This window comes from Protomyctophum parallelum (genome assembly GCF_964188405.1).
Source record: "Protomyctophum parallelum genome assembly, chromosome: 9".
Lineage (NCBI taxonomy): Eukaryota > Metazoa > Chordata > Actinopteri > Myctophiformes > Myctophidae > Protomyctophum > Protomyctophum parallelum.
In genome coordinates, this window is record NC_139706.1 from 5,570,286 (window position 1) to 5,583,043 (window position 12,758).

Below are 12,758 nucleotides of genomic sequence, written 5' to 3' on the forward strand. Positions count from 1 at the left end.
TAACAACCCCGGCACAGGGTCATGGAGATAGGTGGCCCTAAACACTTGACCAGGCTGTTATCTGCAAAAGAAAAATACTGATAAAATACGTATGATGATTTAACAACACACAGGTACGTTCTGGTACACCGCCAGCGTTCTTAAAGGGATAAAATAGTTGAATGGTTAAAGATAAAAGATATTATACGAGGCTGTTAATACAGCCCTATCTGAGCCAAAGCGCTAAGATAAACCCTGGAGACTATGTACACAGTAAAATGTGTCTCTTATTTAACTCTTGAGTGTGAGGCGATGATTGTTAAGGTGATGATTCTTATTTATTTCAGAATAAAAACATGCCGTGGCAGCGTGGCTCACTTGGAGTGGATTTTTCAGTTAAAACATTTGAATGCGCGTTTGAAGGACCATGATAAAGACTTTTAATTTGGGTTGGGACTCGATTAAAAATCGCATCGTAACCACATATCAATATTTGACCCCGCAGGTCCCAGGGGTTGTCCCGCGGGGCGGGCGGACGGGTCAAGGTTTTCACAATTTCACAATTATCGCCGGGCGATAATTGTCCTGACTGTCAGTCACAAACTGTGACTGACAGGCTATTGTCCCGTCTAACCTCCTGGGGTGGACCGCCTCCCAATCACGGACCGGCCGACCTTAATCACGGACCGGCCGACCTTAATCACGGACCGGCCGACGTAAACACGGACCGGCCGACGTAAACAAGGACCGGCCGACGTAATCACGGACCGGCCGACGTAATCACGGACCGGCCGACGTAATCACGGACCGGCCGACGTAATCACGGACCGGCCGACGTAATCACGGACCGGCCGACGTAATCACGGACCGGCCGACGTAATCACGGACCGGCCGACGTAAACACGGACCGGCCGACGTAATCACGGACCGGCCGACGTAAACAAGGACCGGCCGACGTAATCACGGACCGGCCGACGTAATCACGGACCGGCCGACGTAATCACGGACCGGCCGACGTAATCACGGACCGGCCGACGTAATCACGGACCGGCCGACGTAATCACGGACCGGCCGACGTAATCACGGACCGGCCGACGTAATCACGGACCGGCCGACGTAATCACGGACCGGCCGACGTAATCACGGACCGGCCGACGTAATCACGGACCGGCCGACCTAATCACGGACCGGCCGACCTAATCACGGACCGGCCGACCTAATCACGGACCGGCCGACCTAATCACGGACCGGCCGACCTAATCACGGACCGGCCGACCTAATCACGGACCGGCCGACGTAAACACGGACCGGCCGACCTAATCACGGACCGGCCGACCTAATCACGGACCGGCCGACCTAATCACGGACCGGCCGACCTAATCACGGACGGCCGACCTAATCACGGACCGGCCGACGTAAACACGGACCGGCCGACCTAATCACGGACCGGCCGACCTAATCACGGACCGGCCGACCTAATCACGGACCGGCCGACCTAATCACGGACCGGCCGACGTAAACACGGACCGGCCGACCTAATCACGGCACCGGCCGCCGCACCTACGGACCGGCCGACGGCGCTTACCGCCGCCGCGTTGGCCGGAAGAAATGGATTCTGCCCTTGCTGGAGGCAGGAATGCGATTATGCGATCCTTAATGTTAATAACAGCAACGCAAGCAACTGCTCATTTTACTTTCATAACCAGTAATTTGGGCTGCAGGGCAGACTGGTTGGGTCATTTCCTATAGTGTTTAAAATTAGATATATCCTCTAAATCTGGCTGAGTAGATGTAAAAGAAAAATAAAGGTGCCTTTTCTAAATCAAATTTCCTCTACACGTCCCTGCCCCTTCCCCTCTCTCTCTCCAAAGCAATTGAATGGACTGAACTTGCTGTCCATGATTAAAGGTTTTATGACATTCATTTTCATTTATTTTTCTTTTTTCTTTTAGGTTTTATGACCTCAATTACACCAAAAAACCTGAACTTTGAACATTCAGTGGATTTTCTGTGGTCTACAATGAAACAGGCAACACAGTGAAACAGTGACATCTGCTGGCAAATCCCATTGACATATATGGGATTTGCAGTAAGTGATGTCACTTACTGCCGGCAAATCAGAGCACCTGTTTGAGCCAGAAAACCCCAGATCACAGAAAATCTACTGAATGTAAAAAAAGTTCATGTTTTTTGGGTGCAATTGAGATTAGAAAACCTAAAAAAAATAAGAACAATTCCAAAACCTTTTTTTTAATGTCACAATCCCTTTAATATATTGATTAATATATTGTTTTGCGGGGCAGGTTGGTGCGGCCGGCTCTCGTCGCGGGACGGAACGGGCGAGTTATGAAAAAAAAAGCCGGCCCGCGCGTCACTACAGTGTACTGTATATCAATGAATAGCTAAGGCAATAAAACATTATATTCTTTAATCAGGGAGTAGGCTACTTAACCAAGATCAACAGATAAACTGATAAAAAGTGCAGCAATTTTAGGAATATTCAGGTAGTCTATATGAATACTCAAAGGTGCTTTACATGGGGGGCACGAGGAACAAATGAAAACAAACATAATTGGGGGTGCGGGGGCAAACACTAAGACTAGGAATAACAAGGAATAACATCAAAGAAAACATAGAAAACTTTATTGTCCATTAAATGTACATAAAATGGAAATTCGTCTTTGGCACACCGGCAGTCAGTTACAACAATAAAACATTACAAAAGTACACGGGTGCATTAACCCATTCTGACCTGAGATCAGATTCATACGAGGTTTCCGCCGGACACACACTGGTCCTGATGAACCCATTCTGACCTGAGATCAGATTCTAAAAATGTCAGTCGCTCTTCGATTTTTCAAAAATAGCAGACCTACAAGCTCGTATCGCGCCACTCGGTGGCGCGATATGAGCTTGTAGATCTGCTATTTTTCAATAGCTAAAGCATAACATGATGCTGACACCAAAATGGGTGCCCGGTCAGAATGTGTTAAAAATACTATATAAAATGCATTCACATTAACACAGCAACAGTGATCATGAACAGTGGGGATTAGGTGAACTATTTAAACATTTTCTTATTTAAAATGTCCACAGCAGTTGGCACAAACAAAGTTTTGTAACCCTTCTGTTTAGATAATTTTGCCCTAAGCCTCCTGCCCCGATGGCAACAAGTCAAATTCAGAGTGAAGAGGGTGGGTATAGAATCATTGTAGCCTAAATCTGAATAGCTTTTTTTGGTTATGGAGTGGTTGTATATGTCCTGAAGTTGCAATTGTTTGTCTCCAATGATCTTACTTACAGGACAAATCTAAATAGTACCAATGTATCCCACATCCTTGAAAATGTATGATTAGTCACCAGCATCAAGATCCTAGGTGGTGTAGAACTTGAGTTATTGTAAAATAACAGCAGGTGGCGGCCATTTTGAAAATGGCTGCCATGGTCACAGGGCCAATATAAATATATCTAACTGAGAGATTCCCAAACCAGGACACCATGTTAAAAGTGAGAACGCTCTCAGTGAGTTGATCTATAGACCATGGTCAGGGTGTGTTTACTGGCATTAAAACTTCTCAGTTTCCTGAGAAGATAAAGCCTTTTAGATAAGGCCTTGCCTTTTTGTAGATGTTATCTGCATTGGTCTGAAAGGTGAGCTTATTGTCTATGGTTGTTCCCAGATATTTAAAGTCACTGACCATGCTCCGAGAGGGACTGGAAACGTCCTGCAGGCAGGCAACCAGGGCCATGTCGTCAGCGTGCTTTATGAGAGAGAAGTCTTTGTTGTTGTATTTCAACTCATTTGTGAGTTGAAATACAACAACAGAGGGAGGGGATAAAACGCACCCCTGTTGCACGCCAGTGTTTAGGACAAGGCAGTCAGACAGAGTGTTATTAACGCGGACTCGTTGGGGTATCTCTCTCCCAGGAACTCCCTAATCCACAAAATTAGATTGCTATACTGACGTTCAGGTCACACAGGCGTCTTAGGAGAAGATGGGGTTGGACCGTATTAAAAGAAGAGGAGAAGTCTATGGACACGGACATATGTTTTGGGCTTGTCTAAAGGACTATGTATTTTGTCCAATAGTTAGAGTGGCATCCTCTACACCTCGACTGGCTCTATATAAGCAAACTGCGTGCATGGGGTCCATGCACTTAGCTGTTTGCATTTGGGTGAATTGGGGTTTGACGTTGTCTGACTGACACCGTTATATGGTCGGCGCTCACGGCCCACCTGAAACTCGTTCAGTGAGAAACGTTCCCTGATCAAAAAAAAATGAGTGTGATTAAATGATGTCATTAATTAATCAAAATTAACACGTTAAAGTCCCCTGTCTTGCTTAACATTTTTTTGTAAAAACAGCATGTCATGAAACCTTTAAAACACACCGACTGCCGTTAAACTAGGTGCACGAAAAATAAGAAAAAGTCACAGGCTGGACACATGAAGTCCAAGATCCACTTTGGAGCCACCACGGTTCCCAATTAGATCCCGAGATCCACGGTTTGATTATTACATTATGTGGAGCGTTGTAATGTTGTAACTTAACCCATTCTGACCGGGCACCCATTTTGGTGTTGGCATCATGTTATGCTTTAGCTATTGAAAAATAGCAGATCTACAAGCTCATATCGCGCCACCGAGTGGCGCGATACGAGCTTGTAGGTCTGCTATTTTTGAAAAATCGAAGAGCGACTGACATTTTTAGAATCTGATCTCAGGTCAGAATGGGTTCATCAGACCCAGTGTGTGTCCGGCGGAAACCTCGTATGAATCTGATCTCAGGTCAGAATGGGTTAAAAGATAGGCTTCCAAACACCAAGCAAACTAGTGGAGATAATGAGCACATCCGTGTAGTATCCCAATCTCCCTGACTATCCTCCCCCGCACCATCCAGCCCATCACTCACAGGCTCTAGCCCTGCCAAATGCCAATCCTGAAATACAAACACTGTGAACCAGCCAGCAGCCAGACAGCAGGCAGAAAGCCGGCAGTGTGGGTGGACTGTGTCATCATCACACGTTATAGAGAAAGTCCCCTACCGGAGTCCCCTGAGCTTGTACAGTATGTCCGCGTTTCGTTCTATGTCTCCATGTGCTGTGTTTGTTTTTCCACTGAGCACACACATACTTTCCTAGTGGCAGCTCTGATCAAAGCGTGCGCCCACCTTGCAGGGAGGTTCAACACAGATGTGCTCCAATAGATGAACTGTGTTTTCAGTGTGTCTGTCTGTGTTTGCGTGTGTGTGTGTGTGTGTGTGTGTGTGTGTGTGTGTGTAAATGACCGCACAAACGTGAGGGAGTGTGTGGAAGTGAACATAGCAGATTTAACGGGCCGACGAGCAGCACAGAGCTGTTCTGTCAGTGTGCCTTCGGCTCTGCTTAATGTTTAGATCTCCGGTCTGCGGCTGAGCCAACCATGCATAACGCAACAACAACAACAACACACACACACACACACACACACACACACACACCCTCACACACACACACACACACACACACACACACACACACACACACACACACACACACACAGTCACTAAATGATAGATGCAGAAACACAACATAGGTACAGTGATACATACATTGATGGATGGATCATTATAATGCAGGATGGTGTACGGTGATAGTGAATTAGTTTCAGGGAAAAAAGTAGTACACGCACACACACACTGTACATGATTACACAATTTTCACCGGGCATTTTTCTCATTATCTCTGGGATGAGCTACACGCAGGTCAGAATCACCCAAATGCACACTGCGAACGCTCTGCAAAGTGAGGGGAGCGGCGAGAACACACCGACACACCACAAACACACTGTAATAGCCCATTCTGAACGGGCACCCATTTTGGTGTCGGCATCATGTTATGCTTTAGCTATTTAAAAATAGCAGATCTACAAGCTCATATCGCGCCACCGAGTGGCGCGATACGAGCTTGTAGGTCTGCCATTTTTGAAAAATCGAAGAGCGACTGACATTTTTTAGAATCTGATCTCAGGTCAGAATGGGTTCATCAGACCAGTGTGTGTCCAGTGGAAAACCTCGTATGAATCTGATCTCAGGTCAGAATGGGATAGCAGAGGCACAAAACACAACTCTGCACACGAAAGGGCTGACGGGGACAGAATAATGAGTAACGTTGTTGCTACTGCACTGTGCTGCTCACACACACACATGCACACAGTCATTTTCGTCAAGTATCCTCGGTGATTATTGAGTTATGAGATTCTGAGAATTGCAGGAAGGTTCAGGGTGCATTGTTTGTTTGGCTTATGTTTGTTAAGAAACAAATTACAGGCTACTTCGGCGTAAATCCCTCGCTCCGTCGATCCGACTTCAGCAGTGTTTTTGTTGCTAATTAATCCAACTAGTCCTTACCCGTTCTGATAAATTTCAACTTGTATAATATATGTGTGTGTGTGTGTGTGTGTGTGTGTGTGTGTGTGTGTGTGTGTGTGTGTGTGTGTGTGTGTTTTTATGAATAAAAACAGCAGTATAACATTAAAGTATTCTTCCAAATGCATGGTAGGGAAACGTTTTCATGGCAAGAGCAAGGACTGCAACATTTACACTTATTAGCCCACAGAGCCCCATTTGAAAAGTATCAAGGGCCCCCAGTTTGACATGCAGCTATATATGGACAGTCGCACAGATCCAATTTGCAGGTGGATTTGCGTCCAAAACGGTCTCAATTGTGAGCTTTGGATTGAGAGAACTCATGACTTTTGCAACCTGTGATGTTGTGAGCTTGTAGATTAGCTGTTTTCACCAGAGCGTGCGCTGTAGCCACTTCACGCTGTGTGTGTGTGTGTGGCTTATGTTCAAGACAGTTGTATCTCGTGTTGTGTTTATAGCGAACTGAAAACGGCCACGCGATGACGCACGCGCACACATACGCACGTGCGCACTCACAGCTTAAGTAGTTTAAACACACACATGCTCACAGCGAAAGTAGTCTGCACACACACACACACACGACCTCCGTGTTGGCTGGGGGCGGTGTGAAAAAGGGTATAGGTGCGTGGAAGAATGCGCTAGGGTCCTTGAGGCTGTTCTTCGTGGCATGTTGTTTGTTGTATATAGTAATTGTGTCGATGCGTAAGGGGGTTGGAAATATCCCGATCGCTCGCCCGCTGTCTATTGCGAGAAAAATTGACAGCGGGCGAAACAACTCAAGTTACGCGGAAAACTGTGTCCCAGTATTAATCAGTGACCGTCCCAAAATGCAATTCACTTGTGACACTGGTGACACGTGATTTCTGGGGAGAGGAGTTTTGCCGCCCTGTGGCTATTTATTAATAATCATGAATGTGTCAAATCGAAAAAAGGGCTTCGTTACGCCCTCCATATTCATATGGTCAATGCCTGTGTGAAGTGGGAGCGATTGGTGCAGGCAGTAAGGAGTTACGGCACTGTTTCTGACACACAGACAGACAGACAGACAGACAGACAGACAGACAGACACACACACACTCAGACATTCGCTTAACCCATTCTGACCTGAGATCAGATTCTAAAAATGTCAGTCGTTCTTCGATTTTTCAAAAAATAGCAGACCTACAAGCTCGTATCGCGCCACTCGGTGGCGCGATACGAGCTTGTAGATCTGCTATTTTTAAATAGCTAAAGCATAACATGATGCTGACACCAAAATGGGTGCCCGGTCAGAATGGGCTAATTATAGAGTGATTAACCACCATTCCTATTATTCTATTCTCCTCTCCTCCTTCCTCTATCTCTACCAGGCTGGAACAAACGAGTGGACTATGAACCAGGCACAGGCAGTAAGCAGCTCTTTCCCAAGATGCACCTGGAGACGTGCGGGGGACCACTGTCTTCAGTGAGGACCACCGTAGAACTGCAGACCAGCCACATTGGGAAGGGCTGCGACCGCGAGACCTACTCCGAGAAGTCCCTCCAGAAGCTCTGCGGTAGGCACCGCTTTCACCCCAGTCAGTACTCGATAGCCTCTCATACATCCATGCTTTGGTGTTCTGAACATCGCGGTGACTTTTTGATTAGTTTGAGACGAGCGGCTGAAATTGAGTGAGCCGTTCTTGATGTGCACAGCAGCATATTGGGGGAAGACGTGGACCTGCGGCTTTCATGATCGTGGTTATCTAGAGTTCCACAGAGAGTACCTGCAGATCAAAGACTGTCCGACTGAGGCAATCATGTGAAAAGTGGTGACGTGAATTAGAAGTATAAGCTGCCACTGCTGAAGTGGGTGTCAGCCAGGTCTTCAGAGCCATTATTCCTCTGCCATTTTAACCCATTCTGACCTGAGATCAGATTCATACGAGGTTTCCGCCGGACACACACTGGTCTGATGAACCCATTCTGACCTGAGATCAGATTCAAAAAATGTCAGTCGCTCTTCGATTTTTCAAAAATAGCAGACCTACAAGCTCGTATCGCGCCACTCGGTGGCGCGATATGAGCTTGTAGATCTGCTATTTTTAAATAGCTAAAGCACGACATGATGCCGACACCAAAATGGGTGCCCGGTCAGAATGGGTTAAAACCAGCGTCTAAAACATGTGCGTATTGGCTTGCGGTGCCCTCCGCCATGCCACGTACATTGCTAATTTGATTGATGCAACTCTTCACACCTACTGTACCAACAGCACCCTCCATCCAGCTCATCTGAATGCTGTTACAGTCCCTCTCCACCACCGCCTCCTCCTAACCCCACTCCCTGCATGATTTACCTCTGCGTTCATAGTCTAGAGACCTCATAATCATTATCTGATAGTGAAAGGAATAAATTGTAATTGCTTTTCTAAAACGCCATCAATTTGAGATAATGTACAAAGACACAGAGGCCGCTGAAACATCGCGGTCGGGGGGTGGCAGGGATGTCGATGCATATTTATTTACCCGGGGAATCTAATTACCGGGATTCAGAGCGACGATGGTTTCCGAATACCGCATGCAAATGTAAACGGGCTTTTAGAGACACGATATAGAACGTTAATTTAAGTGCGCGTTTTACGTTATTAGGAGAAATTAACAGATGGGTGTTTCAATGGTCTGCATTAAAATGAGGCAGATATATTTAGGTTTGACCTTATACTTTTTCTTCATTTTATTTTTATTGCTAACAGCATGGTTCATTAATTACCTGTTTAATTGTACGAGCGGGTAGAAAAACTGGCGTGGGCACATCAAATACTTGAACACTGCAGAAGTAGTTAGGAATAAAAGCAACAATAATATTTCAGTATGATATTTATGAACCAAAGATCTCTGACATCACATCAATATGACTAACATCGAGTCTAAAGAGAGAAGAGCGGTGAGAATGACGGAGAAGGAACGGATGTGCGTTGATTTCACAGTTAGAACGTTTTGGTTTGTTTTGCTGGACGCAGGCATGAGAAATGGAGAAAAAGAGAAAAGAACCCGCACACCAAAGGTTATACTTTACGTCAATAAAGCATAACTTTTGGAGCAGATGAGTGTGTGGGTTCATTTCACTTTTCAACCCAGCTCCTCTACTACTAAGTGATGTTGCGTATTCTATTCGTTTTTGTATGATGTTCCAGAAGCCTGTAAACCACTCCTGGCAGTGTTTAACCCATTCTGACCTGAGATCAGATTCATAACGAGGTTTCCGCCGGACACACACTGGTCTGATGAACCCATTCTGACCTGAGATCAGATTCTAAAAATGTCAGTAGTTTTTTTGATTTTTCAAAAAATAGCAGACCTACAAGCTCGTATCGCGCCACTCGGTGGCGCGATATGAGCTTGTAGATCTGCTATTTTTCAATAGCTAAAGCATGACATGATGCTGACACCAAAATGGGTGCCCGTTCAGAATGGGTTAAAGTGGTCTGCACTTATCTGCTCTGAGAATTAAGAGTCTGTGACTTTCCTCATCATTGTGTTTCCACAGTTTCCTGTCGATATGTCCTCTGTGTTTCCATCGAGGTATAGAAGTTAGCAGTGAGCTATGTACTCTCTCTGTGAATGATGACTCACATTTATTATCTTCTGAAATCACTTTCATTTGCCAATCAATAAATGCATCCTCTATCCATCTTGGCCCATTGATTCCATATTAAGTCCTGCCATCTGCCTTACTTATAACTAATCATAGCCAAGGTTAAGCCAATCCGCCGTCTACAGTATATCTGCTGTGATCGTTATTGACGTATGTCTTTTGTCACACCTCTCCCTATAACCTCCCTAATGGCAAATATACTCCAGGGGCCTCCTCGGGCAGCACCGACCTCCTCCCCGCCCCCAGTGCGTCCACCAACTGGACGGCCTCCCTGATCACGGACAGTGGACGAGACAGTGACCTGATCTTCCGATTCGACGGTCGACAGGCGGCTAAGATACCGGACTTCGTGGTGCCTCAGAACCTAACCGATCAGTTCACCGTCGCCACCTGGATGAAGCACGGACCCAGCCCGGGACTCAGAGCAGAGAAAGAGACATTACTCTGCAACTCTGATAAGACAGGTGAGGGGTGTTCTTTCTTGCCTTCTTTATTTAGTTAGTTTGCATTTGTTCTTTTTGAGTGGTGCAACCACTCCTACATCCAGCAACGTCCGTGTACCTATAGGTAGGTAGGTAGGTACCTGTATGTATGTTTGTATAAGTGAGCACGAGTATGTTACTTATTTATACCAGTAGAGGGCACCAGAGTACAGAGAAGAAATTGGAACGATACAGAGAATAAATTGGAACGACACAGAGAAGAAATTGGAACGATACAGAGAAGAAATTGGAACGATACAAATTGGAACGATACAGAGAACCAATATACGGGAGTTGCACCACTCGGTTCACGCACTGGTGTGATTTTTTATTAGTGGCTTGACATAGCTCGGTGTCTGGGTAGCTCAGTTGGTATAGAGCACTCACCCTTCGACGATCAATTATGGGTTTGATCCCGGGCTTCGCCAACGCAGTGTATGAGTAGCACTGCACAGCTTGGGTCGTGCGGTAAGTATACTGTGAGCTGACGGTAGATGTTGCACTGAACCACAGCGATACGTCTCCCAGAGGTCCGTCACATTGTGAAACGGGTATAACCCATTCTGAACGGGCACCCATTTTGGTGTTGGCATCATGTTATGCTTTAGCTATTGAAAAATAGCAGATCTACAAGCTCATATCGCGCCACCGAGTGGCGCGATACGAGCTTGTAGGTCTGCTATTTTTGAAAAATCGAAGAGCGACTGACATTTCTAGAATCTGATCTCAAGTCAGAATGGGTTCATCAGACCAGTGTGTGTCCGGCGGAAACCTCGTATGAATCTGATCTCAGGTCAGAATGGGATAAACTCCAGCGCTCTGGCTCATACCGACAATTATCCTCTCCGACTTAATGGAGCAAAAAGGAACACAATTAAAATAATAATGAATGGGGGATATAAAGGGGGATTCATGGGGAATATAAAGGAACAAAAAAGCAAAGGACAACAAAGCAATATTAACACATATTTATTTAGACACAATGGGCATGTTGCTCTACAGATGTAAGCAGGTTTAAAGGACCATAACCGCAGTGGTGTTTTCTAGATTTATTTTTAGGTCGTACTATCCGATTACAGGCCCGAGAAATCAAACCTGAGAAATCGCGGGTCCGGTATAGATTGGGGTTAGTTTATTCCCGCCCACACCCATGGGCTTGTATTTCTGTGAAGTTGTTTTAAAATATTGGGGGTCGTAGGCATGAAAATGTTTGAGAAGTGCTGTAAAAACAACATTGGACTTTTTTTTTTTTTTTTTTTTTTTTTTGCGGCTTATGCCTTTTATTGGTTTTTGAAGGGACAGACAGTAGGCTGACAGGAAACGGGAGAGAGAGATGGGGGGAAGACATGCAGTAAAGGCCGTGTCAGGCTCGGGAGTCGAACCCGCGGCACACTGCGACTGGATTACCAGTCGGGTGCCCAGACGGTTACGCCACCGCCTGGGCCATTGGACTTATTTTAATAGACCTGGTTGCTTGTTTCTCTCACAAAAACAAAAAAGATCTGTCAACCCTGGACTGGTGATTACGGATTTGTTCTGTTTAGCTAGCATTCAGACACCACAGTAGCCTACTGCTGTGAGATGACATTATGAATAGGAGGATGATTGCTGCTTATGGCGCTAATTAATTTCCCCTGACAACTACAACAAGTGAAGTGACAACATTCTTGCCTGGCTCCCAAAACAAACGTGACGCTGATGACACTCGCTTGCTGCCCGAATCCCGACCAGTTAAAGGACAACTTTAGTTTTTTTCAACCAAGGTTCATGTTTTAGGTTGTTATTAGAGAAACTAAAAGGTGAGTGTTCATTTTCTTTCATTTGCTGCTTTCTTTCGTTTTGGGGATTTTAGCAGTTTTTGACAGGGGGGCGGGGGCATTCGAGCATGGGGCTTAATATGTATTTTTTAACACAATTTTATGGTGATATATTTTTTTATGGTTTACTATAGTCCTAATAAACGCCAGGAAATTACATCTGGCCACAAAAGATCACGGGATCTATTGAATGTGACAAACTGACATATTTAGCCTATACACATAGTATAAGCCTTCCCCCAGTAGGCTACCTTCACATTCAGTAGATCCTGTGATCTTCTGTGGCCAGATGTAATTTCCTGGCGTTTATTAGGACTATAGTAAACCATAAAAAAATAAATCACCATAAAATTTTGTTAAAAAATACATATTTAGCCCGATGCTCGAATGCCCCTGCCCCCCTGTCAAAAACAGCTAAAATCCCTAAAACGAAAGAAAGCAGCAAATGAAAAAAGATTAA

The 12,758-nt window shown here is 45.5% G+C and overlaps 1 protein-coding gene across 1 annotated transcript in view; it reads left to right on the forward strand.

Annotated features, from left to right (window-relative positions):
- The window catches only part of LOC310864673 (calsyntenin-2-like), a gene marked incomplete at both ends in the record, with an annotated part of 273,876 nt that overhangs the window by 200,604 nt on the left and 60,514 nt on the right, over positions 1-12,758 (forward strand). Inside the window, 2 exon segments of the mRNA XM_083773375.1 lie at positions 7,736-7,921; positions 10,206-10,463. Coding sequence (XP_083629501.1) covers positions 7,736-7,921; positions 10,206-10,463 — 444 coding nt within the window.